Source organism: Fusarium musae, chromosome 12 (assembly GCF_019915245.1).
Source record: "Fusarium musae strain F31 chromosome 12, whole genome shotgun sequence".
Classification (NCBI taxonomy): Eukaryota; Fungi; Ascomycota; class Sordariomycetes; order Hypocreales; family Nectriaceae; genus Fusarium; species Fusarium musae.
The window spans coordinates 302,416-328,226 of record NC_058398.1 but is presented as its reverse complement, the minus strand read 5'-3'; the positions used below and the strand labels follow the sequence as shown (position 1 = coordinate 328,226).

Genomic DNA, 25,811 nt, shown 5'->3' with positions numbered 1-25,811 from the left:
TAATTACAATTAGTAGGTATAATCCTAATTAATATACTTCTTGTATCTTATTAAAACTGGGTCTATAAGCTACAGTTATCTTAGGTTAAGATATTTAAGACTAATCTTTATATTAAGTATATTATTAATAACTTATATAAAGTATAATATTAAATATTTAGTAAAGTATTTTAATTTCTATTTATAAATTTAATTTATAAAACTTTTAAATATATATAAATATAATTAAAAAGATAGTATAATTTATTAAATAATAGTTTTTATATAAAAGTTATATTTTATTTATTCCTATTTTCTTTTATTAAAGTTTAATCTATAATACTACTTATAAATAATTAAAGTAAATATAATATTAATATTTATATATAATCCTAATAGATATCTAGCTTATATACTATAAGGTTTTAAATATAACTTAGCTATTATATATCGACTAGTAGTAGTATCCTCGGCCTGATTTGCTGTGTTTGGTTAAATGCCCTTGAAGCAAATAAGGGAATAAGTAGCTACTGAAGCTTACAAGGCGATCACTGGTCCTGGTGCCTTCTGATACAAGACCTAAATTCCCTTGCTCTGTAATGCGCCGTCGGTGTGGCAATTGTGTTGGGTAGCTGGTATACTGCCCGGAATGGCTTTGATAAGTGTGCTAGTTTAAGTTGATAGTCCGCTCGGGTCTTCGGCGGCTGCAGCTGACTTGGCACTCAGGGAGCCACAACTGAGGGTGTGGAGCATGATCTCCACTGCCTGCTTACCTATGACATGATGCTTCATCATAAGGTTGCCTCCTTCCCGAGGGAGGGTAGCTATTTCAGAGAATGTTTCCCATGTAGGTTTGCTAGACGTCGGTGCGCTTAGGCACTTGGTGGCCTCAAGTATGTGGCCCGTGAATGCCAGTTCCGAATCAGACGACCGTATATCAAGCGCTTTTTTCTCATCGTAGCCGATAGACAGATCCGGTATTTCGTCTTGCAGAGATGATTGAGTCGGTTGGGTTTCCTCTGAGGGCGACAAGTCTGGCCAAAGCAGTTAGCCAAACAGCCTCAAGCCGCGCGTCATGGCCCTGGTGGGGCATGTTGTGTCTAGAATACCAATGGTGACCTTCGGAAGGAATGCAGTATTCTCGGCTTGCAAATCGTAGGCCAATGGGGCTTCAAGACCGACAATTGACTCCACCCAGCCATACATTGTCTCATAGCATCGCAGTGCTGTATCATGCCGAACCTGGCTTGAGATTTTATACGTTTGTCTGGTCTACGTCGGATATTCGGCCTAAAAGCGCCACGACAACATCCAGATAAGGTGCACGAAGTTTCAGCTGTCGTAGGATGCGTTCAAAAATCTGGTCTTTTGAAGTAGATCCTACCACAAGCTACATCCAGTGCCCTGGAGGACAATACGCCTGGCTATAGTCCGAAGCCCATGATGGCAACTTGCCCATTCTAGATTGACTGGGCAGATACGAGCGCGGTTGCTCAATGAGAAGGTACTATGTCTCTTCGTACAGCTCTGCAACAGATGGCGAAATATCCGGGTCTGGTAAGGCAAATGCAGGCTCAATTAGGACCTGATGGAATGCGTAGACTTGATACTCAGGACGTTAAGCTTTGCGGCTTCTTAAGAATCGAAAAAGGCCTGCTTGCACAAGACCGGTCTATCTAGGCCCTCGCTCGTCATCATTAAGCTTTGATTCATCAGTGGGGAAACGGAGCAGTCCGTGATAGCAACCTAAGGTTTCTTTCCAATGATCTTTACTAATTCGTCTTATAAAGCGGCTATTCAAGCTCTGCACCATCGAGATCTCGGGTTTCTATCTCCGGCTAGACCCCTTGAAAAACTAAGAGGCTTTCAATACTGATACCACCAAAGCCACGATGATACAGGAGTTCCCGGCCGTGGTGAGCTGGAAATTCAGCTACGACCATGATGCTGATATTCTCGTTACTAATGCCTGCTTTAGCCAACAGTTGAAGCACTGCACAAAGTGTCTTTCCCGTGGCAAGTACATCGTCTATCACCACCACCGATGAGCCCCTAGGAATCACATCCTGACTCATTTCAATTCTCTTCCCTCTTGAATCATCAGATCTTGAGCCCGAGATATGCGACAAAGGCTTTTCGACAAAAATGGTGGGTGGGGGAAGCTTCCCAGTTTCGCGGATCAGCGCCAAGGGGACGTCAACTTGCTGAGCCAACGCCGATGCATACACGAAGCCTCCCGCTTCGCAACAGGCTACGGCACCAATTTTACCCCAGTCACCTTTGAACTGGGTTCGTAGCAGAGAAGTGCACAAAGCCAAACCGCCCTGCTGCTGGGCGATGTTGAGTACATGTCGGAACTCGATCCCTGGGCGTGGGTAATCAGGCACAGGGACCACCATATTAGCTAGTCGCTCCAAGTCCTTATGAATGAGGGGAAGGAGGTATTTATCCGCAAACCTTCTGGCCATGGCATCCCCAGTTGCTTCATTGTCAAAGACGAGACTATGGCGATAGTCCAATGTGGTCGAATTCGACTCGGAATTACTACCATTGCTGCCACAATGTTCATTCTTGCAATGGTTGTCATGTTGATTATTATCATTGACAGGGCACTTCCGGCGAGCTTGTCTCGTCTCTTCGCTAGCTGTGACACGAATGTCAAGCAATCTGCTGTTTGGAACTAAATGCGACAACGTTGCAGTCGGCGCCTCATCTCTCATCCCAGTGATTACTAGTACATCCATATCTGCAGCGTCGGACACCGCATTCAGGAAGTGCTTCACGGGCAGTCGAGGTTGCTGACGCATCTGTTCCTTGAAGAATGCTGTCAATGCTAGCCTATGTTGTTCCTTGTAAGTGCGATCGCCCAACAGAGCATCCAAGTCTGCGCCAGTAGCTGCTGCGTACTCTCGCTTGGTGGCATCGCTGATGCTCACCTTGCGTGCTTTGCAGTGTGTGTCGGCACATCTAGTAAACATGGAGACCCAAACATCAGCGCAGTAGTCTTTCCCAACGCCGCTTTCTCCCGTAGCAAGAATAATTAGCTTCTGTTTCATTGGCGGTTTCGGGAGCGGACAGGCGTACGCCAGAACGTTGCGCGGGTCTAGGCTCTGCTTGAGCCAGGCCAGCCGCGGTCCGTTCGGTCCGAAGGCCTTGGCCGCCAGCGCCGCGTCTCTAGGGTCTGGCCCGAGGTCAGCACCGTAAGCCCCGCTGCTCAAGGGCAATAAGTCACTGGCGACGCTATACACCCATTGCATGGCACTCAGAGCAACTTCAGTCCCGCCTTGGTCACGAGACCAGACAGCAGTTATCACGCAGGCAAAGTCCCAGTCTCGACACCCGAAAGCGGTAGCATGATCGGCCACATCGCTGACAGCCCCACCCCCTTGAAGCAAATGAAGATAACAGAGGGGAGACGGACGAGTCTCTATGGCCGCTACTAAGATGTTTGCGATATCAACGGCCCCAATTTGTTTCAAAAATAAGCACCGCTTGAAAGAGGACGTCTTGCCACCACCATGTCCACCGTGCATACCGGATATGTACAACTCAGTTTCGAATAGGCCGACGCCATCAACGGTCTTGAGAGTATCCTCCGGTCCCAGTGCTGAGCCTATGAGCGTATGCGATTGGGGAGGCACTTTGGTCGTAGCAGATTCGATCAACGTAACGCCAAGATGCATCTGCGCGTTGTTCGAATACAAATAAGCATCCGCAGAACAGTGTCCAGGGAGCGTCCTGGTACATTGATCAAATTCGTGAAGCTTGAGCTGCGCTTCATGATCGCCTTTCAGGGGGATGCTCCAGTTTCGGACGGAATATGTTCGGGCCGCATGAGTTTCAAAGACAACGCTGACAACGATGCCAAAGTTTGTGCCTGCGCCTTTCAAAGCCCATAACAAATCACTTTCAACTTCTGACTGCACTGCATCGGCTGGTCGATATTTGTTCGGCACGCGACCGACGGCTAGTACTTGACCAGAGGCAACGCTGACCATCACGGCGCCCACGATAGCGTCGCACGCAAGTCCATGCAATCTGGCCAAGTGTCCAATACCGCCCTGCAGCCATAGCCCTGAGCCTACACTGGGGCGGGCTCCCAGCGGTACTGTTAAGCCTACTGCCATTGTCTTGCGGATAATCTCTCCGGCATTACAGCCAGCCTCCGCGACAACCAGGGACTTAGGATCGAGATTGGTTTGTCCTCCCTCACTCTCAGCTACTACCGTGTGTACTTGATCAAAAGCACTCATGTCAATGGCGACGACGTTGGGCCAAAGACACTGGCCGCTATGGCTTCCGCCTATGACAGTAACGCCAACGTTTTGTTCAAGGGCCCATTTCACGCACTGCTGGATGTGCTGAATCCGTGTCGGCTTAACAATCGATGCGGGACGGTGGAGGCGGGCCTCCTGGTTTTTAATTCTCCTGTCTTCATTCGCCAATGGCATCTGCGCCATCAAGTCCGGCAATGCAATTGCATGTTTGGTAAAAGTTATCATGACGTTGGGCGAACTGAACAAGAGATGGTCGGGGTATACTTTTTCGCGACGACCAAGTGCGTGGCACAGCTTACGCCATTCGCCCCGAATAGCTTGGTCCATTTTCGCATCTCGGAAGGCAAAGCCCGCGATGAAAGAACTAAATCGGTCCAGTGTCTCATCGTCGGTTGCTACCCGAACGACCCCGGTGGGGAAAGACGCCGTGTGATGACACACCAAGCCGTCAAGGTTCAAGTCGCTGTCACGATGGAATACTACCACTATTCCCGGTTCTGGGTGTTCGTCAAGTGATTTCAGTGCTTGTTCGATAAATCTGCGTTTAGGTTTCATGCCGTACATGCTATGGCAGAACATGACGATATCGAACTTCCCACCATCACTTGTTCCGAAGCTGGTACCGCCCCTTGTGTTTTTGTTGTCGTTGTCTGGTGCGAACGGCATGTGATGGATATCGGGGCGGCGTTCCAGACATGGTAGAGGTGGCTTTGTACCTGAGGTGGGGTGAAGCCATTCATCTAGCCTGATGGCAAACAAGTCGTTAGGCTCGAACGCAACATATCTCCTTACTTTGCGCCTGATATAATAGGGCAAGTATCCAAAAACGCTCTTTGGGCCGGGTCCAATTTCTAGCACCGAGATATGGCCCCGCGATTTCAGTAAACGGTCTAGGAGCGAAGAGAGTTGAGGGACAATGAAGTTATGGTATGTCGTCGATTCCGCGCCTTGCATAAAGACGTCGAAACCGGCACTGTACTGCACGTGGGACAACGGCTGCGTTGCGTGCGATGCTGTCGCACTCGCTGCCTGCCTAAGGCTTTGCTTCAGGGTGTCGAGAGTGGCCATATCAGCTTTCCCTCTGCCGTGTTGGTAGATATAACAGAGTATGATTGCGTATGGAAGGTGATTGAATTCAGCTGAATTGTGTAACTGCCAGGCTGTTGTCGCTTCTCATCTGCCTCGATATGGGGTGTAATAGAAGCGTCAAAATCTTGCGTTTATCGAAGAGTATATATCGACCTTTGACTGACCAGTCAAATCACCTTACTCTTGTTGTTATGCTTTCTCTTACCGGTGAGATATTCGCTCCGGGAGTTGTTGAGATATTCAAGTCCTCTTTAGATAGTGGGTGGAATCCTTGACGTAGGCGTAAACGTTATGTTATCTTGGCAACATTAATATTTGGCCACGTCATCTCCCTCATCATGCGAAGTGATTCCAGCTCTCCCTATCAACGACGACCACGTTTACCGCGTGGTGCGTGGAAGAGCTTACGGGTCACCTTGCGCGAGAAAAAAACTGGTTCGGCCGGCCTCCCGCATGGTCTATCATGTACGGCAGAAATCCGGGTATGCTCGCAATACATGGTATGATTGTATTAGGCTGTTATGAGAAGCCGTGCTGAGGCATTTGGGTTCGAGATCGTCGCTGCAAGACAAAAGTGCAATACATGTATCCACGTATTGTGCACCACATCGATAGGTTATACGTAATGCGAAACTGAAATCCAACTCTACACGGGATGGTGAGAAAGCAATCGATGGAGAGGGATCCTTCACTGCCGCCAAATCCCAGGAGAATGTAGTAACTCGAGTTAAACCTTTACGAATCGAGTGAATATATTATAGTGAAAGCTGTCAAGATTGAAATGCACATCCAGTAGCACAAAACCACATTAGCTCTGGAGTATTCGACATCCCGCATTTCATCGTGTCCATGCAGACAAAAGCATCAAAGTCATATACTGAGCTATACATATGACCTGTAAGCATGGAGTAATTTGATCCGAGATAGATAGTGATCATATGAGTTGTATGGTGCCAGACACGACACATAAGCTGCCGGCCTCCAGCATTAGCCGGCCGCCAGCATTCCTTTGCTAGCCGGCCTCCAGCAGAAATGCAATAAAATATCTGGTGCGGAGAAGGGGTTATGTAGGCAAATATGCACAGATGTGTCGGCTTGGATAACTTTAATTTGTCTTTAATGCATAAACAGTGGTACATGCACAGGCCAGCCTCAAACCTGATGGGGCGAAAAAAGAGGCATATATGGTTGTGAATGCACTCTATTTGATAGAGAGCAGGTGAGATGATAAGCCATAATGGTATATATACCCCCGAGTTCCTTTATCCACACGTTTACTTAGTTGAGAAGTAACCCTATCGTAAGATCAGGTTCCTTTGTCTTCGTTTCCAAGCCTTTCTGGTCGCGGACTTTCAGGCCAAATTGCGACTAAATTTCTTTCATGAAATACCTTGCCTCATGCCATTGTTCCATGCCGGTCTATCAGTTCACATGGCTAGTTCAAAAAACGGTAGCGTCCTCTCTAAGAAGCGAGAGCCCAACGATGATACTGTCTCTTCCTTGATCAGCGACAATTTATCGCAAGATGAGCACAAAAGTCGGAAAAGGCACAAGCTCGACAGCCTTGGGGCTACTGCTGATATTGCAATTTGGAGTGCCCCCGATCAGTCTAAGAAGTCGCCCGGCCCATTGACCGATGCTGGAGATTCTTGTAAGTTACTATGGTATCACTTTTTACTGAGTCGTCTTGTGTATATAGGTACATATTCCTTTGCATTGACTAATACTTGAACTGCACAGCGACAAAAACTAGAACTCTCCAAGGAGACAGTCCAGAACGGGCCGCCTTACTCCTAGAAAAGATGCAAGGTGCTGTGCGCACTTTGTTGGAGTGCATCGGTGAGGATCCTGAACGTGACGGCCTCCGGAATACACCTTCGCGTTATGCCAAGGCATTGCTGTTCTTGACCAAAGGCTACCATGCCAGTGTGGAAAATGTTGTGAATAACGCGCTATTCCATGAAGGCGATAACGAGATGGTCATTGTGAAGGATATTGACATATGTAGCCTTTGTGAGCACCATCTTGTGCCCTTTACAGGAAAGGAAAGCTCCCCTTTCCCCGGATACATGCTATATACTTGACTCTGGGATATGCCGGCTAATTCTCTCTTCTAGATGCACATTGGCTATATCCCCTGCGATACCGTTATTGGCCTCTCAAAGCTTCCTCGAGTCGCTGAGATATTCTCTCGTCGCTTACAGATTCAGGAGCGCCTGACGAAGCAAGTCGCTCATGCCATTATGGACACCCTCAAGCCTCAAGGTGTGGCCGTCATCATGGAGTCTAGTCACCTGTGCATGGTGATGCGCGGCGTTGAGAAGACCAGTGCCACAACTCTGACAAGCTGCATGTTGGGATGTTTTAAGCATAAGAGTAAGACTCGAAATGAGTTCATGCATTATGTGGGAATGAACAGATAAGATAAAGGATATCGGACTACGGATTTATTGACGACAAGATGGGATACTGCGGTTGAGACGCCGGTCCCAAAACCGCTCAGAAAGATGTTTTTATTTACCCTATCGTACCGATTACTCTTGGTGATAGTGTAAAGGGTGACTTGTGACGGCTGGTCCACAGGCGCTAGCAAGTAGTCTGGAATTCAGAGATTTAGAGCTTAAAAATTTGAATAAAATTATTCAGAGATTTACAAACTTAAAAAGAACTTTTTATCTTTATAAAGAAAAACTAGTGAGGTCAACATCTGAGAGGATGGGCATTAAACAGAAGGACCCAGGTCCAGTATGTTGTTAGGATGTGCCAATCCACTAGTCCACCAATCTGAAGCAGTACTTCCAGATGTTGTAAGCGATGGACCTGCTGTTGAATCTAGATTCTTCCGGCGACGAATTCCCAACCTTGTTGCGAGATCGCGAGCAGTAGTTTCTTCCAAGTGTCTATACAGCTTCTGGTGACTTGCTGACGCGCTCATTTGCAGTGGGTGGCGGGACATAAAGCGATGGCACAAGAAGCAGGTCTTCTTACTCGTTCCCATGAAAGCAAGTCGAGGCGTCAGTTCAGGATGGTGGTCATAAAAACCGAGTATTTGCATCTCTGCATGTACTGTTAATGTCAAACGGCAAGCCTGGCGGAACCGTAGCTCAGGGTCCTCGGTGAGCCATATTTGGCCTAGTTGAGACATGAGCTTGTCATGGTCGACATCGGTGAGCTTCTGAAGTACTGTCTTCAACGCTGCTAAATCGTTTCCCAAGGTGAAACGTTCTTGGTCTGGGGCATTGATCACTTCAATGTGAATCGATGTAAAAAGGAACGGCTGCTTGATCGCCAATTTGATCATCGCTTTTGCTGCTGCAAAGTATCGACCAAGCTTGTATATCTGAAAGACCCAGTCTGGTAATTCTTCTTCACCTGGACAGAATAATGCCTCAAGATGCTCAGAGTAGACCCATTTCGCCCGCGATGCCCACTTGATGTGAGGAACCAAAACGGCAGAATCAGCGTTGGGTTCAAGAGACATCAGAACCGGAAGACGTTCCATCCAGGTCACGAAGCCGGCCTTTTCCGGGTCGTCGCAGAAGGCAGTGTCTTTTTTCAGGTTGTTGACCACTTTCTCAGTGCGCTGTTGAGTTTTTGGATCACGAAGTCTTTGCAAGATGCTTTCAATTCTAAGACGCGTAAGATCGACAATCTTGAGTAGGAGTTGATGTTCTTTCTGCTGAATTGGCAGTTCTGTGCCTTGCGTGTCAGTCATGCTGTAGCGGTTTAGGTGGCGAGCTTTGTTACATACCTGGGGAAGAGGCAGCAGTAAGGTCATCCAATACGTCATTTAGAGACTGAAGTAACTGTTGAGGTACACCAAGGTTGCGAGCAAGTCGCAAGACTGTTCCTGTAGGATGACCCTGTTCCATACACACAGCTGAAGCTGTCTCGCCGCTTTTGGCAGAAGTTGAAGAGATTAGAGCGAATGAATCGAGGAATTTCTTTTGAAGACTTTCCATTTTTCGCGCATTTTCATGCGGGTGCATGTCGAGACTATGTACTGTCGGTTCACCTCGGACCGGGTCAATCAGAGACAGCAGAGTTGCTACCTTGACAAAGCGCTTGTGGGTCTCACCAGTTATGGCACCGTTTTGTGACGTCGTACTCATATTAATCAACAGTGAAGCTGGGGGGCTAATAACGATATCGTTGCAGATGGGTACACAGAGCCCCTTCTACAAGCTAGGTACAAAAATCATGGTGCAGGCTGGGGACAATTATGGGGCGTCATTGAGGAGACCAAGAGCCACTCATGGATGTTGCAGGGGTCTACGTGCCCGGCCTCCAGCATGTACCTTTGTATCGTTAGGACTTCTTCTGATAACGTTCCCCGCTCACATCAATATCTCTCCTTTGGCCATCTTCCAGCATTAACAGTTACAATTGCAAAGCTTTGAATTATAACTATATTGCGAGCAGATACTCTTGGTTCTTGGTGACTTACCATTCCCCAGTCAAAACTTGCGAAAGGTATCTCTTTCCATGCTGAATCACCCATTTCGACATGGTGCCCAAAATCCGCCCTTGAGCGGAGGCGATGCACCAACACAGGATCAAGGGCAATACAGAGAATCACAGTTCCTGGACTCTGTGGCACTCCAGGCAATCGTTCCTCTACCTGACTCTGCAAATGCAATCTCTGATCAGGGTCACGGCGCGATTGATCCAAGCCTGTTGATGCAGCCTGCGACGCCAGAGCATCTACGGCTTCAGCTGCTTGCACCATCCCATGACGCATGAGCAATTGGTGATTTGCAATCGAGCAACCAGCGACCCATGGTCACCGCTGAAGATACGATGCAAAAGGTGTTTGAGCCATCTGGCGATGCAATAGTCCGGCAATCAAATAATTCCGCAGATCGGTCTGGGCCGGCGAACCCCCTTCCAGTCGACACACAGGATTTCTCCGACAAGTCAACTGATCAGGTATAAAAAAAACCGCGACTCACCTGTAATTGGAAAGATTGCAAACATAAAGCTGCCGACAAAGAAGACCACGAGTAAGTGGCCATTTTTGCCATCATCCCGGACGAGGGTCCTTCTCGGCATTGCTGGACACATGCTGATCAATAGCATCCTTTGTTTTCAGCCAGCATATGGCGCAACACAGATCATGCCCCAAGAGTGACTGTTCTTGGGGAGACGCTAGCGAGGAAAAGCAGATTCGGCGCCATGTATGAAATAATCATGGACCATGGGCTAAGCAAACCAATTACCATCCTATAGGCGGAACATGCGCTGAATGCGGCAAGGAATACACAAGACAGGATAATTTGAAACGTCATATGGACGAGTGTCACCAAGGCCAGAAAAGAAAGAAGAGGGAGATAGATTAAGTATCAGGTTTTAATTAGTTTCATGTTTCTGGTAGTTGATTGTTGAAAGGACTTATCGATGGGCAGTTTATTTGATAGAAGAAAAGCAGAACCATTAGATTCAGTTTTCTTACTCTCCCTTCCTCAGTCTCTTTTTGCATTTTTCTCTTTTTGAATTGTCTAGAGTTATCTGTTATATAACAGTTTTCCAAGACTCTTGGACTAGGACGAGTGTCAAGAGACCAGAAAGGCAGCCAGCCCATGCCATTCCTTAACTCTATGCCTAGTCCTTTGCAACTCAAGGGGCTCGCCTTGACAAAAGTCGTTTAATAGCGAGGCGATAGGTTCGAATTGCTGGTTTAAAGTGGGAAATTTGGATCAGGGATCAGATATAAAAATGGGAAAAGTTGAAGCGGATCCAAGGCATGATTCCTTTCGATAGTCGATGTGGAAGCCAGTCTTTTATCAAGATACCCTCTAGATCTGGATATATATCAAGATCACTGCGGTTAGATGACTTATCATCAATTTCTTCCTCCTCCTCGTTTGTGAAAAGTGGAAGGTCTGGTGCAGGAATCTCAAGTGAGGAAGTCTTTTTCCCATTTGTCGTTTGAAAGCTGTAAGTGTGCATAACCTTCAAAATCGACAGCAAATTCATCCGTCATGTTAATGACCTCCGTGATGAGGCGTAAGTTATCATCCTCGAATGCTTGGTTTGTTGAGTAACCAGCATCCAATGCTGCTCTCACAATGTTCTGAAAGTTGCTCGCAACGCTGACTAGAAACTGCTGCTGTTGTCGTCCTGTCTGGCGTGGGGGTCCAAGACTCGCCAGCTCTTCTTGCTTCTCAGTGAGCTTGCGACGCGTTTCGGATCGAAGTTTGGGGAACGCCTTGTCAGCGATCTGACCAAGAAGGTCTTGCAGGCACACTCGTAGCGCCTTGATCCCAGTTTTGCGGTCTGGCAGAGAGGTCCAATGTTCATCTTTGAATATGCCCTCACGGTGCAGCAAATCGGCATCCCCGTCAGAATCTTCCTCGTCGCCGCCACGGCTCCTGACGACATAATAACCAAGAGTGAGAGGTCGCCGCTTGCCCAGGACCAGGTCGCAGACGACGGCTTTCGTACTTCGTTCTTTGAGAAGATCTGGCTTCGTGAGAATATCCAGTGTGCGCTCGCCAGTTGGGTCAACCTCCTCAGCAAATGCCAGAATTTCCTGAGTGGCAATATCAACATTACATGGGAGAACAGCCAAGATCACTGTCCGACTGTCACGAATGTAATTCTTGACCATCCTTTCAACTAATGGACGGTCTTTATCTGTAGTGACCCCTTGGGTGGTGATACGAAAGATTCCAGGAACATCGATAACTGTTAGGTAATCTTCGTCTGGTCCACATCTCTCAATTTTCAACACGTCTTCGGTAAACCTCTTGATACCACCTGGGTTTCTGGGCGTTTTGATTCCCATAAGTGTATTCACCTATTATCCGAAAGTTAGCAATGGATTTCCAAGGCAGTTCACGTTGTCTTTACGTCATTTAAAATGTCCGGGAACTCAGTGTTGAGCTGTTCAGTCGAATGCGCTTCCTTATTAAAACTCTCGAGTCTCTCTCTGTGCTCAAGTGGGGCGGCTGGTCCTGGAATGATACTGATAGCAATACGAGACATGGCATCGCGGCGGTGAGTAATCTGAGTTGCATAACGAGTGCAAAGCTCTTGGCCACGCGGAAATGGTATCCCAGTTAAATTTTCGAGGATGGCTGACTTTCCAGAGCTTTGATCTCCGACGGCAACCAATTGGGGTAGGTCAAGGTAAGTAGCAGTGTTTCTCTCGCGAAGCTGTTCAATCTTGTGAATCCGGTCTGGGCAAGTTAGTATAGATTGACTCATGGTAAGCTTTTGGTAGGCTAAAACAGGTGAGTGAAGGATGGGGTTGTTGGAACAAAGACTAAAATTTAGTCTCTAAAGAATTTGAGGATAGTCAAAGGCCTTTAATTTTGTTAGCCAGGCGCTTTCTTCAAGTTCCTCACTCCCTGACCTACCTCTGCTTATCGTCCGTAATTATTAGGAGATCTTCCACGAGCGCATAGAGCGCTTAGTGGGCCTCCAACATACAGCAAGCAATAGCAAGGATGACGAATACGACGCCAAAGAACCAATTATTTGGTGGCCTTTGATGCCTAATATTATCGGCCTGCTGTCTGATTCCTTCTGCGAGACCTCACAATCTTTGATAAGAGTATCTACATCGTTCAAGAACAAATGAAAGCAATAGCTACTAATGAACTCTACCTCTAGATACACTGATGAACTATTTCAGGTATGATGATTGTTCGATAGTTCTAGTCAAAAACAGGTTTACCTCGTTTTTATATGTTAACATCCATCCCTTGTTCTTACCCGTAATTACAGGTTGCTTATGAATTGGGAAGACTCTCAAAGCTTAGAGTTAATTCATTATTGGAAAAATCACCTTTACTATCTCTTAAGGCAAATCCGTTTTGATGTCCCGGTCGAGATGTAATTAGGGTTGGGCGTCCAGATCCGGCAAGAAATGCTCCGCCAGCCTTCAAAACGCCAAGTCAAGCGATTATCATCATTGCGACTTTTCAAAATATAGCTGAACAATAGTCTCGGGGGGGATGTTGTGTTGATTGAGACCAGACGCAATCTGGGTGGCCATGCCAGCCAGATCACCATAAGGAAGAGAGATTAGAGTCGATGCAACAACCGTGATTAACGATATGCTCAGCGAACTGCACGAAGACCGGGACGTCAGCCACAAAAAGCATCATTGTCATAGTCAATTCCATGATAAAAGGCGACTCGGAAAGTGGTGGCTTATACTTGTTAAGTCTTTAGGGATTGGGATTCTTCTCTCTAACTCATAGCGGCTAGCATTAGCAGTGTATTTACTTCCCTTTTAAGTAGACTATTGCATTTCAAAGGCTATTGTTATGGTAATGTTAACCTTGCCAGACATACAACTCTTTTTCCTGGCCATATGTTGCAGGTGGTGTTCTATGGCATCAGGCAGTCTCAAGCTAGACAGCTGTTGTGATACTTGAGCTCTTGAACCCAATTGCAACATTGCTTGTTGCAGGTGGGTGCTACGGGGGAATCGACCGTATGGAGTCGTTAGTGAGGTTGAAGCACTTGATGTTTTGACATTTCCTACATATGTAGACTGCCTAAAAGCCTAATATAAATTAAAAGAATAGTATATGATAACAGATCAGCTAATCTATACCAGAAGCGGCTTATATATACTAAACCGATTGAGCAATTGACGTCCACCACTTACACCTGGTCTGATTGACACTATTCGGCACTGAAGAAATAGCTCCAGCAGCTGTAATATTTACCAGTAGACCCTCGTCACCGAAGATAGGGAACTCCTTCCCGTTCTCCAGGACTGGCACCCCCTTCAGGACAAAGCTGGCGATGGCGAGTTGAAGAGACTTTTGAGACGGGCGCATGGCGGTGGCGGGAGTGCCGAAGGTGTAGGAGAGGTCCTGGATGTGGAAACCAGGGGAGACACCAAATTCGTCTAAAGGTTGGGTTAGCGATGATCTGTTGTGCAGTGCGGCTGACTTACAAGCGTAGCTCTTGTCCTTAGTAGCCTGGCTGATGGCGTTGAAGGCACAGTCAATGGCTGACTCACCCCACACTCTCATTTGTCTGGTATTCATGTCCACATACCCCACCGACCCATCATACGCAGGTGGATAGATTTCCTTCGCCAACTCCTGCCTCTGCTTCACATCCAGCCCCGGGAACGACCTCTCCAACCACTTATCAAAGTTGGCATCTGTCTTTACACTCGGATCAAAGAAGAACCCGCCCTCGAAGATGTTGTGCGCGGCCATCACTTTCACTGATTTATCGAACTTCCCTTCCTGCAAGGATTCGATCACGGGACCGAACGAGGTGTCTGAGTCGACGATGGGGGCATGAACATAATTTGTGTGGGGAAAGGCCGCGACCTGGGCGGCGTTGGCGGCGATGACGGCAGCGGAGGGCATAGACCTGACAGCATCTAGGTTGCCAGCTTGGAGGATGGAGAGGAACCCGTCATAGAGCTCATCTGGGTTGCTGGTCGCCACGGGCACATCAGCCGGACTCTGCAAGATAACCTGCTGGAACAGTTTCTTCGTCGGCATACACGAAGCACCCTGCTGGTTCTTATCCTCACCAGCAGCAATCAAGTGACGAAGAGCCGAGCTTGCACCCCCAGACTCTCCCATAATCGTCACGTGGTCTTTGGACCCGCCGAACAAGTGAATATTATCCTGAACCCACTGGAGGGCGAAGCGCTGGTCAAGGAGGGCCGCGTTGGCGTCACCGTCGGCAAGCACCTCAGCACTGTTAAGCCAGCCAAAGGCGCCGAGACGGTAGTTGAGGGTGACGAAGACGAAGTCCTGGTTAAAGGCAGATTGGGCCTGTGCCAGGATGCCCGAGGGTTCAAAGAGGGTGGGCCCAGAGCCGTCTTTAGAGCCGAAGACGCCGCCGCCGCCATGGATCTGTTCACATCAAAACTCTGTCAGTCCATTTCTTATGATAACAAAAGCGAGATGCAACTCACGAATACAAGCACCGGCACACCCTGCTTATCCCCCGTTCCCGCTGCCTTGAGCACCTTCCTGGGAACATATACATCCAGCAACAGACAGTCCTCAGTTGCATTTGCATTGATATTCCCCGGCGGCACCGTCCCATTCTCGATTGCCTCGACCCAGCCCTCCAAGGTAAAGGGCACTGTCGGGTTCGAGTACTTGCCGATGGCCATTAGCGTCTTGGCCTGCCATTGGGGCTGACCTTGCGGGCATATGCGTGTTCCGGCGCCGGTCTGAACAACCGTGCGGGTCTCAAGAGGGGGTCGAGGGGCGCGGAAGCGGAGTTTACCGGTAGGGGACCGGCCGTAGCGGACGTTTTGGAATTTGTAGAGGTCGGTGTCGAGGTTATGCCAGATGGCGCGGTGGAGTTCCTTAACGAATTTCCTCTCAGTTTTCCGACCATGAAGTACAAGGGGATCACGGATATGTTTAAAGGGCACTTACATAGCCTAGATCAACTGCAGGGAGATAAGTCGAGCTTTCGTTAGAGCTTGGGGCTGCAGTGGCTTGTGGGGTCAACACAGCAGTCAACAGTAGTATGTAGTTAGATACACGCATGGTAGTGAGAGATTAGATAAGTAAGAGAGATTGGAACGATTTTGATTAAGTGAGGATAGAAGGCGTTGGTAATATCTTCTGAGATTCAATGGTGGTTTCCCAGCGAGGTGTTATATACTTACGAGAACCATGTCAGCTCCCTCTAACTTGTGGCTTGGACCTTCTCTCAGCGTCCATAGTTTCCTGATTCCTTCATGCCGCCATGCGAGTCGATTACGTGAGCGGCAATTCCGCGTGGGCAGACAGGGGGCTGAGGGCATATGACTTTCCGCCCCCCTTCCTGGCTAGCGGTTAATAAAGAATGAACGAGCATCGATGCAGATTTTGCGGTGTAATCCACCTCTCCGAAGATAAGCTTAACCCTATAGTTGTGCCGTTGATCCCTGCAGTGCGGGTTAATTCACTTGGATTGGCCTATTAGGTCTTACTGTCACATATAGAGTTTCTGATTATCTATCGAAATCGGAAATATCATGCGCTACGGGGGTGGGTCTGTCCTCTAAAGCTGCAGCTTATGTGTTGCTGCGTCCCAACTTAGCACATTACCTCCGTACATAGCGGTCCATATTACCCAAAGCAGTACTGCATTTCTGGATTCAGAGAACGCTAAGAGTCACAATAACATGAAAGAAATTGAATGTAAATAATTCACCACTCTACCCACTGAAACGCAGCAGCAATTTAATCTACGATATCATGAACCGGAGTCCCTGGCAGAATCACCTGTCTGCCTAAGCAGAATTAGGTCTTATTACCGTAATTGCCATTACCCTTGTCTGGATGGCTGTTGCAGTTGCTGCAGTGTTTTTACGTGGTCCTCCCGGGCCTGCAGGTAGTCGTATGCTTGCAAGGCCGAGAGAGATCATCGCAGAACGCTTTCCACTCTGTGGTAATACTGTAGTCTTTATCTCCCTCAGGCATGCCCATACCTAAAGGTTCCATGACGGTGCCACGCTTCGCGTGGAGCTCGTTCTTGACTGGTCCGTATCACCGCCGCGCTGAGGCTTGAGCCCAAGTTTGCGCTGCAGACATCCCTCCGCGGTCCAGCAGAAAAAGAAATACTGTATGACGGAGACTTCAACCTTTTCCCTCGTTATGGTAACATTTACTTACCTGATGGCCGGCTCGATTAATAAGACGTAAGCCGTTGAGCTCATGATAAAATCTTTCTATCCCGCATTTATAAAGGTCTTATCAGATCGCGAAACACTACTGGCTTTTATTAAGTTACATCGAAGGGATCCATGGCTGATGGGAATCGATATTCTGGAGAAGATGCCATGAGAGCGAGACGCTCGACACCAGCTAATGGACACCCATATTGGTGTCATAGATCCTCCAGAAGTATGAGCCAGATGAGCGCAAAAGATCGGCGCCTTTGGAATTTGCTTTCATTCTGGCTGGCCAATCCCAACAGCTTAGTCAGGGTTAGTTGCCTTTCCGGGTTATGTCTACTGTATATGGAGAAACTGCTGAACCAGAAGAGCATTGGATGAAGAATATGAATTTGCAACCACCTCGACCCTCGAGGCATTTCCTCACTTAAGTGTTATTGCTCAAAGTGAGAGATAGCATTAGCCCGTCCGGACTTCTACCGGTGTTGTCATTGTTACAGTCATTTGTTGATTGCATGTCGCGCTAGTTGCCTCTTCTCTTATGCGGAAGGCCCACCATCGCGCATCATCTGGTGGCCTTTGATGCCCAACATTGCCGTTCTGGTGGAAAGTCTCCATTTGGCCGACGGTATGGCATTGGAAAGCTCCACCTTATAGTTGACGAATGGTCAAAGCAATGGCCCTCCTTAACAGGAAGAAGAGCTATTCGGGTTGTTTCGGGTTGTTGGTCGCTAGGGATATAGGTCGGTCGCGGAGAAACAAACGTAAATTGAGGGATTGTTACAAGTACATCAGTTTATATGAGTTGTTAGCCCAACAGTATTCTTATACAAGTGGAAATTCTCCACATGCCACAAATTTCCTTAATATGCAGTTCTTATCATGATCTTCCTGGATCGGTGACCCACCTCAGCGGGGAATTCGTTGGTTAATACAAACAAAACCCCGCTTCCCGCAGATACTATATTTAGCTGATACCTACCAAATGAAGGGCCTCATGTGCGTACTTAAACAACATTCTGACAAGACATCAGTGTTCTAACCATATCTTTGAACGTTCATCCAGTCTCCCAGCGCAAGCTATTTGAGAAGACACACTCACATCATGCCACCGGTTATCCACTGCGTGCGCCATGGACAGGGCGTTCACAACCTCAGTTACGCGAACCATGATCTACCCGACCCCGAATTGACCCCTCTTGGGGAGGAACAAGCCCAGGCTCTGACCAGCAGGCCTGAACTGGCTAACATTGAGCTTATCGTATTATCACCACTATGACGTACTATTTAGACCTTTATATTTAAAACCTTTATAACTTATTTAATATAGAAGCTTTATTTAACTAAAAACCTAGTCTTAATTATAACTAAATCTCTAATAAGCTTTTTTACTTAATATTACTAGCCTATTTAACTTTTCCTCTTATAACTCTTTAATTAATATAATTATTACTTATTACTTAACTTATTATTAAAAAAAATAAAAAGAATATACTTTTTTTTATAAATCTATTATATAATATACTTAAGTTTAGTTTTAGTTTATTTTATTAATTACTATTATCTTATTATTTAATAATACTTTTAAATTATATTAAGGAATTATTTTTTAATAACTTTAATTTTTATAGCTATTTTTATAAGTATTATAAGTAAAGTAAATAAAGCTTATAAAAATAATATTTTTAATATTACTTTTTAAGATATTTTTAAAGAGTTTTTTATAGCTATTTTTATTACTAATATTTAGCTATAGCTTTTAAAGTAAGTTTATAATATTATATAATATAAAATATATTAAAAAGTAAAAAAATAATTAAAGTTACTTATTAATTACTTATTATATAAATATAATTATAATAAAAGTTATTTTAAAAGTATTATTTTAAGTTAATAGACTTACTTTTAATAAGTAGCTTACTTTATATATATTTTATATACTTTAATTTAATTATTTTTATAAATAAATAATAAATAGTTACTTTTTTATATATTTTTAAAGTTAGTTATTAAATTATTTAGCTTTTTAGCTAAAAGTAAGACCTTAAGTAATTATAAGAATAATAAGTATATTACTTATATATATTTATTAATATCCTTTACCTTTATAGCCTAGGGGCTAAAGCCTCTTCTAAAACCTGAACCTTAATACAGTACTATTTAGACTGCTCTATTGGCGTTCCCATCAAAGCTCAAAGCCGGCACGCAAGTTGTGGCTTGGGCAGAGGTGCAGGAAGCAAGTGATCTGATCTGTGATACTGGCAGTTGTCTTCCTGATATTAAGCCAGGTTCTATGATCTGCCTGTAGACTTCAGCCTTGTTGAGCCAGACTGGTACCTCAAGGTATGTAACCTCAATTCCGGATCTTCCGTTCTAGAGGTCTAATTTGGCTTTATGATAAAGCAGGGAAAATGGGCTCCAACTACATCTTGCCTCCTAGAGAGAGCTCAGCTGGCCAGACAATGGTTGAGCGAAAGGCCTGAAGCTGAAATTGTGGTGATTTCACATGGTTGTTTCCTACACTTTCTAACAGATGACTGGGTTAATGCCATCAATCCTCAAGGTGTGTTATTGTTAATACTGTAATTATAAGTACTGATACTAATGAGGGATGTAGCAACTGATTGGGGTAACGCTGAGGTCCGCTCTTTTACCTGTCCTTCTAACATGAGTGGATGTTGCTCTCTTGATGAGACTGAACAATCAAGGATGAGACGAGGGTGTCAACAACCTGCTTTAACAAAGGAGCAACAGCTAGAGCTACGAGATACAGTACTAAGGACATGGATTGAATGGGGAGTAATAAGAGGGTGATATTTATTAAGTCATTGGCAGAAAATAAAATGACTTGATGTTATGGTGCATTGCAAGGATGTTGGAGAGGAAATATCCAATCGAAGAATCTAACATTCTTCGCAGAATCTTCTTATATCAGATAGTTAACGATCCGGACAACAATTAACTGTCTTCTCGTTCAATTGGCCCAGAGAGTGAAGACCCCCAACCTCGCTAGTTCAGGACTCACTGTCAACTAAATGATCTGAACTATGGATAAGGATATAATCTTGGGGTAAAATCTCCCTGTTTTAAGTTCATTTTTATTACATAATTGAAGTCTCAGAGGCATGTATTCATTTGCTAAGTACTTTGCTGCTGCATGAGCCTGCTTTGTCTCTCTTCAGCGAGGGGCGGCTCCTAGAACAGAAGATGGGGTTAGAGACAGTAGAAACTCTTCATAACTCCTAGATATCGAGCTACTATAATGTATATCTACAATAGCCAGCCTCCGCGACAACATTTAAAATTCCTCACTACCTCTGAAAGATCCTTGCTTGGAAAAGATTCAACACTATCCTTGATCTAGCGCTGCTTTTTCCTTTTATACTTGTGCTATATTATAATATTTAGACCGTAACAAGAGTCCTACCAAGGAAACTAGATCCTACTTCTAATAGTATCCCAGCCAGGAAATGCAATGCTATATTTCACTCTTACCTGTACTCACTGCTAAGATGACTGACGAGTCCAGGCCAGATCTCTTACTGTAAAAATCTGGAAAGTAGCCGACGGGCTGATTCGGTGAGATCGGCCCTAAACGCGGCGAGACTGACTGTTCTGCCTCCAATTCGCTACGTTCCGTATCCACAGCGTAGACGTCAACCTCCTGTTCATGTGCCAAGGCCTTAGGTAATGCTCCTGGTCCCTGAGGAGATTCGGGACGCAGATGAGATCTCGCTTTCAACATTTCGGTCGCCAGTGTCTGCGACGCTCGTTGAGCCCAGTCATAGGGTGTTTCGCCTGCGTGGTCCTCTGCGTTTGCCATCTCGCCTGAGCAAGGGTCATCCAAAAGTATTCGAAGAATATCTAGATCCCCAATTGCCGCAGCTGAATGTAGCGGTGTGACGCCATTGAAGTCTGCTTTCGCAGCGTTCGCCCCAGCGTTCAGAAGAAGTTGCAACGTTGAGGTGTGTTGCCGATACGCAGCGGCATGAACTGGTGTACCACCATAACGTGATCCTGGAGCATCAAGGTCATTTGGGTTGAATTCTGAGCTTGATATGAGCTTTTCAACTACGCAATTCAGCCCAAAGGAGGCAGCGTAGTATAAAGGTGTGGCATGGCGAGGATAAATGTCCCATTTGAAATTATAGGTCGCATTTAGAATTTGGACCCAGGCCATAAAATTTGCTCTGTGGCGGAAATTGAAGAATTCCAGCACAAGTTTAAGTAACTCGTCATATCCTGTCTTGTCTTCGTTCTGTGAGTCTCTGGAATAATAAGCGAAGGCCAAGTTCGCATGATACGGCCATGCACTCGCCGCGTATTTGAGGAACGGATATTGCTGCAACCTCTGGGTATAGCTCTCCGCAGTCCTGGCTGGCCCATCATAAAAGTCCCTCAGCATGAGATAGGTGAGGCATATCAAAGCAAGGTTGCGATGCGAGTCTTGCATAGTAAAGCAAAAGTGATCAACACTTGTATCGCTTCCATATTTCGGAGATACAAGATAGTCTCGCACAGAGAGATGCGATAGATGGACATGCCCCGTTGGCGATAGTTCAAAAAGGGAGTTGCCTAGAAAAATGATGTCCATAGGCTTGGATAATCGAGCTTCAGAGTCCAGGTCAAAGGTGCCAGGTTCAACAGCGAGGACTTCATAAAGTTCAGTGAGTGTGAGCGGCATCAAAGAGAAACTAATCCATTCTAGAGCGCTTCTCATTGTTTGACAAGCGTATTGGGGAACTCCTAGAAGTATCTTTCTGTAAGTAGCTTCGAGGCCCGAGGGAAGCTGGGTAAGAGCTTGGCGTATAGCTTTGACCGAGCGAAGTGGCGCGATAGCATCTAGTTGGCATTGAGCCCAGCGAAACCTATATATGCGTCAATATCGCCCTGACCAGATATAATCAGACGTTTACGAACATTGGGTTCGAGTCTGCCGACAAGGCATCCGATATATGCTGCTTGATTTCTGAAGGCAGCCATTGAAGGTGTCGGTTCTTCTGAAGTTGACTCCTGACGTATACTTGAATATCCTCGCGGATCTCTTGCCTGTGATCATGCAGTTGAAGTTGTAACGCGTCGTTGAAGACTTGCTCCAAGCTCTCCGTCTTGCGTCCCGTCACAAGAACCCTTGCATGTGAATGCGAATCTGTAATATAGATGCTGCGAATGATATCGCCCAGCTCGATTGACATCTTGCTCTCATCTAGTCCATCGATCAGAATGAAGATCTTTCGGGTTTGAAGCATTTCTGATAATGATTCTTTGAGTAACGTCAGTGACGGGGACGCCTCATGACCAGCAGATTGAGATGCCTTGAATGCAGCTCGAATTGCGCCAGGTATGGAGCCAGTCTCCATGCAGCATTGTGCGACGATAGAGCCAAGAATGTTGGAAGGTTCAAGAGATTCCGACTTTCGGAAATCACAGTATGTATACGCGACAAGAGAGTGTTCCGAGGATTCGGATGTGTCGGTGATCAGGTACTCAACGAGATAAGCGCTATACCAGGATCATAAAGTCAGAGCTATTTCCTAAACCCGGTGATCTCAAGCTTACAATAATTGAGTCTTTCCGGTGCCAGCTATCAAAGGCATGAGTATTTCCACCGTTGATTTACTTCTTCGATCCCGTGGCAGGATATGAGACACTTACGAGCACCATTCAGCCACAGTAATCGAGTATCGCCTCGATACCACTTCTTGAACTCATCGCAAGCGGACACCCAGTTACTTGTACCCACTTGATGTTGCCTCACTGCGTCAAGGTGGCTCGGTCGAAATGTTATCGATGACAGCCACTTGAAAATATCGCGATCTTCTGCTTCTTTACGTGTTACAACAGGCATTTTGTTCCCTTTCAAGAGACGAAGACTAACCTGATTTCGAAGCACTCATCGCGTTTAATTTATCCTCGATGCGGGAATTTGATGCCTCTAACCTGGAATGCCAAGTAATTGTAGTCGCACGTATTTCGACAAGGAGTGTTCTGTCAACCTTAGATATAGTCATATCTTCAAAGTTGGCCGTTTTTAAAGACTTACGATTGGTGTACTGATAAGGCAAGAATGAGACGAGTCTTGCATTTCTCGAGCCGATCCAAGCAGGACTTGACTTCTGGCTCAATCAAATACCAGCGAGCAGCAGCACTTACTCTGCTTATAGCTGAGACTGGTGCTGATGCAGCAGGTAGCGGGCTGCTCAATCGTTGTTCCAGCTCATCTAGGATAGCTTGGCTATGTGGCAAGATGTCACTTATAGAGCCTCGTACTTTTTCGTAAACGACACCGACGTCCGCCCCTGCCAGTGTGTCCGTCTTCCCGTCGAGTCCCAGTTGAAGCGCTTCAAAGATATTTCTCAAGTTCCTTACCTCATCAATTGTTCTTGTTAATCCGGAAGGGGAATCCTTTAGTGCAGTACGAAGGGTCAAGCATAGCGAAAGAGCTTGGTTGGCCGTCTGAATGATAGCGATCACACCGGCTGTGATGCTAAGAGGATCCATTAAACTGATATAACCAGTCTGGTGACTTGACGAAAGAAATTATGAAGCTAAAAGAACCTGTTCATAAACGACTGACACAAGGTTATTGAACTCCGGAACGCACATGCGAATGCTGCAGTATTTATCAGAGACACAACCGCAAACCGCCCAGCGATGCGAAAAGAAAGCTAAGAATGTAGTCTGTGATCAAGCACTGCCGCTTGTTCAATCTCTATAACCAATCGAAACCCAACACGTTGCGTTGCTTCTTACTCGACCTTACTAAGATAACAAGGGTTATTGGCTGGCGAACAGTGGCTGAAAATCGAGCATTACGTTGGTGGCGTGGTTTCAAGCCGTAAGCATATTTATTTTAGCTGTTCTGCCTTAGATAGCCCTTTCCTGCTGACAGATTTGACAAGCCTCTCCCCCAATGGCAAACCCCCGCAAAGGGAGCTTTTCGATGTGACTTTCGTAGTCCCCAGTAACCGGCAGGGTTACAGCAACTCTGTGCAGGACAGAACCGCGCATATCGCCGTCGGCGTTGGCACCAGCCACTATCATGAAAACGCATCTCTTATCGATTGTGCGGGCTCCTAGATCGATAATACCTAGCTCCGTACTCGGCATGGCTTGCGCGGTAGGAAGGACAATCGGGACCTCCACCAAGATCGACCCTCGGCGAAGTTCTGTGAGATAAGCAGTCCCTTCGTTCATTCCCGGCATCTGTCCCATCTGAAACTCCATAAAGTCACCCCAGATGGTGTGTTCAATCGCATTCCGGAGACGCAAGCGGAAATCGCGTTCTCTCTGTAGCTTCACCGCCCTGACGGCCTTGCGAAAGTTCCTCTGGAGAATTGTTGCAATGACGCAGATTTGTCGAGAATTGTATCGCCCACCACCAAAAGCACTGGCGACCTTGCGAGCTCTGCGACTTTTACCCTGACTGAATAGAATTAGGGTAATGTCGCGATGTATTTCATTAGGAACAGGCTCATGCACAGTACCCAAGTGCTTTTTGACAGTGCAAACACCTAACCATCGGCCGTCGACTATCGCGGTCCCCTCCTCCATGCGAACAAGTCCTAGTGGCTTGACTGTATCCAGACAGCTTGAAGAAGAGAGCTTGTGCCTTATATCAAAGTCTGGCAATATGCAGCTAGGCTTGCCTCGATGTGTTAGAGGCGCCGGTGTCGCTACCGGCATCAGAAGCCATCTCAAGTGACCGCAAGAGACAGCCTGCTCGAACCACTTGCTCCAAGCTCCTTTGTTCGTCTCGCTTGTCGATGTTGAGATCTCCACCCCGGAAGCAGCCATAATGCCGTAAACCTCGTCACGAGGCAGCTCAGCTGACCGATTTCCGAGGAGCTCCATCACCCGTGTTCTGTCGCCCCGGGCCAAACGCATATTCGCCATCCCACTGAAGTAACTGTATAATCTATGAAACTCGTCTCCGAAACATTCCTCAATTCTCAGCGTGTCGCAGATATCCGGTAATGCTGAGAAGAGAATATCTTGAACGACGAGGGGTACTAGTTCCTTTCCAATCCATATTACTTGGCTGGCAAGGATGTATTCCTGCAAAGTCCATACCCGTGTGGCCCAGGGCGTGGTAGTTAGCCTTGCCAGCCCCCTCATTCCTCTGATGATCAATTTTCGCCCATGTCCCGTCCTCCAAATCGTACCTTGCTCGGCCCATTCTTCTTCCTCATGCATTCTGACCGCAGGCTTGAGCTGTCCCACTACTCGATCTACGCTCGCCTGGGACATCTGCAGGTCGCAGCTTAATACAATCACCACAGCGATAGAATCGCCAAAAATGCGACCCATCAGTGGAATTTGTTGGTTCATATCTGCATCATCTTGCTGATTGATGCAGATTGTGTCCACCCAGCAATAGTCCACTGTACCAGCAAATCGCTGCTCATTGACTGCTTTGAGGGCTTGTCGGCCTGGGCTTTCTAAAAACTTCCTACCGAGAGGAAATCGTTGCTCACTCCAGGCGTGTGACGCGGCTAGGTATGGTGGTGAGGTACCCAAGACCTGCTCGCTGACTACACCAGTCGAGAGGTTGATGAGTCTGAATGTTGCCATTATGAGTAGAGGTTCAATGTCTCAGGTTAGAGTCTGAGTGGGAATGAGCATTTGGTATTTGTAGTAAGTGTAGAGGCCGAGTTTAAATGTAAAACTTAAAACTTAATGGGTGAAGGTGAATTGTCTTCTCCAGATCTTTGACGCCCTGTCAGCTTACTGCTATGCCAGCATGCATATTCACCGGATTGCACCGGCTTTCAACCCAAGTGTTCTTTTCAGCTTGGCGTTACTAGCGGCAAGCCACACCAGACAAAGCTGACGGGAAGCGCATGTGTTGGGCGTTA

The 25,811-nt window shown here is 46.5% G+C and overlaps 7 protein-coding genes across 7 annotated transcripts; 1 reads left to right on the top strand and 6 right to left on the bottom strand.

Moving 5' to 3' along the window:
* Nucleotides 1-1,817: 1,817 nt before the first annotated feature.
* J7337_013884 (uncharacterized protein) lies at nt 1,818-5,324 on the bottom strand (the record flags this gene model as incomplete). Its single annotated transcript, XM_044831359.1, has 2 exons — nt 1,818-3,364; nt 3,515-5,324. 2 exons carry the CDS (start codon nt 5,322-5,324, stop codon nt 1,818-1,820), a joined length of 3,357 nt encoding a protein of 1,118 aa, XP_044673745.1.
* A 1,452-nt stretch (nt 5,325-6,776) lies between these two features.
* On the top strand, nt 6,777-7,768 carry J7337_013883 (uncharacterized protein; the record flags this gene model as incomplete). Its single annotated transcript, XM_044831358.1, has 3 exons — nt 6,777-6,996; nt 7,086-7,330; nt 7,463-7,768. The coding sequence occupies 3 exons, from the start codon at nt 6,777-6,779 to the stop codon at nt 7,766-7,768; spliced, it is 771 nt and encodes a 256-aa protein (XP_044673744.1).
* A 299-nt stretch (nt 7,769-8,067) lies between these two features.
* Nucleotides 8,068-9,457, bottom strand: J7337_013882 (uncharacterized protein; the record flags this gene model as incomplete). The annotated part of the gene is made up of 2 exons (XM_044831357.1): nt 8,068-9,038; nt 9,097-9,457. The coding sequence occupies 2 exons, from the start codon at nt 9,455-9,457 to the stop codon at nt 8,068-8,070; spliced, it is 1,332 nt and encodes a 443-aa protein (XP_044673743.1).
* Nucleotides 9,458-11,241: 1,784 nt separating this feature from the next.
* Nucleotides 11,242-12,554, bottom strand: J7337_013881 (uncharacterized protein; the record flags this gene model as incomplete). Its single annotated transcript, XM_044831356.1, has 3 exons — nt 11,242-12,144; nt 12,198-12,526; nt 12,551-12,554. The coding sequence occupies 3 exons, from the start codon at nt 12,552-12,554 to the stop codon at nt 11,242-11,244; spliced, it is 1,236 nt and encodes a 411-aa protein (XP_044673742.1).
* A 1,301-nt stretch (nt 12,555-13,855) lies between these two features.
* Nucleotides 13,856-15,838, bottom strand: J7337_013880 (uncharacterized protein; the record flags this gene model as incomplete). The annotated part of the gene is made up of 5 exons (XM_044831355.1): nt 13,856-13,863; nt 13,969-14,214; nt 14,263-15,187; nt 15,250-15,651; nt 15,725-15,838. 5 exons carry the CDS (start codon nt 15,836-15,838, stop codon nt 13,856-13,858), a joined length of 1,695 nt encoding a protein of 564 aa, XP_044673741.1.
* Nucleotides 15,839-20,357: 4,519 nt separating this feature from the next.
* On the bottom strand, nt 20,358-22,801 carry J7337_013879 (uncharacterized protein; the record flags this gene model as incomplete). The annotated part of the gene is made up of 5 exons (XM_044831354.1): nt 20,358-20,395; nt 20,449-21,821; nt 21,874-22,455; nt 22,513-22,537; nt 22,609-22,801. The coding sequence occupies 5 exons, from the start codon at nt 22,799-22,801 to the stop codon at nt 20,358-20,360; spliced, it is 2,211 nt and encodes a 736-aa protein (XP_044673740.1).
* Nucleotides 22,802-23,820: 1,019 nt separating this feature from the next.
* On the bottom strand, nt 23,821-25,527 carry J7337_013878 (uncharacterized protein; the record flags this gene model as incomplete). The annotated part of the gene is made up of 1 exon (XM_044831353.1): nt 23,821-25,527. The coding sequence occupies one exon, from the start codon at nt 25,525-25,527 to the stop codon at nt 23,821-23,823; it is 1,707 nt and encodes a 568-aa protein (XP_044673739.1).
* Between the last annotated feature and the right edge of the window lie 284 nt (nt 25,528-25,811).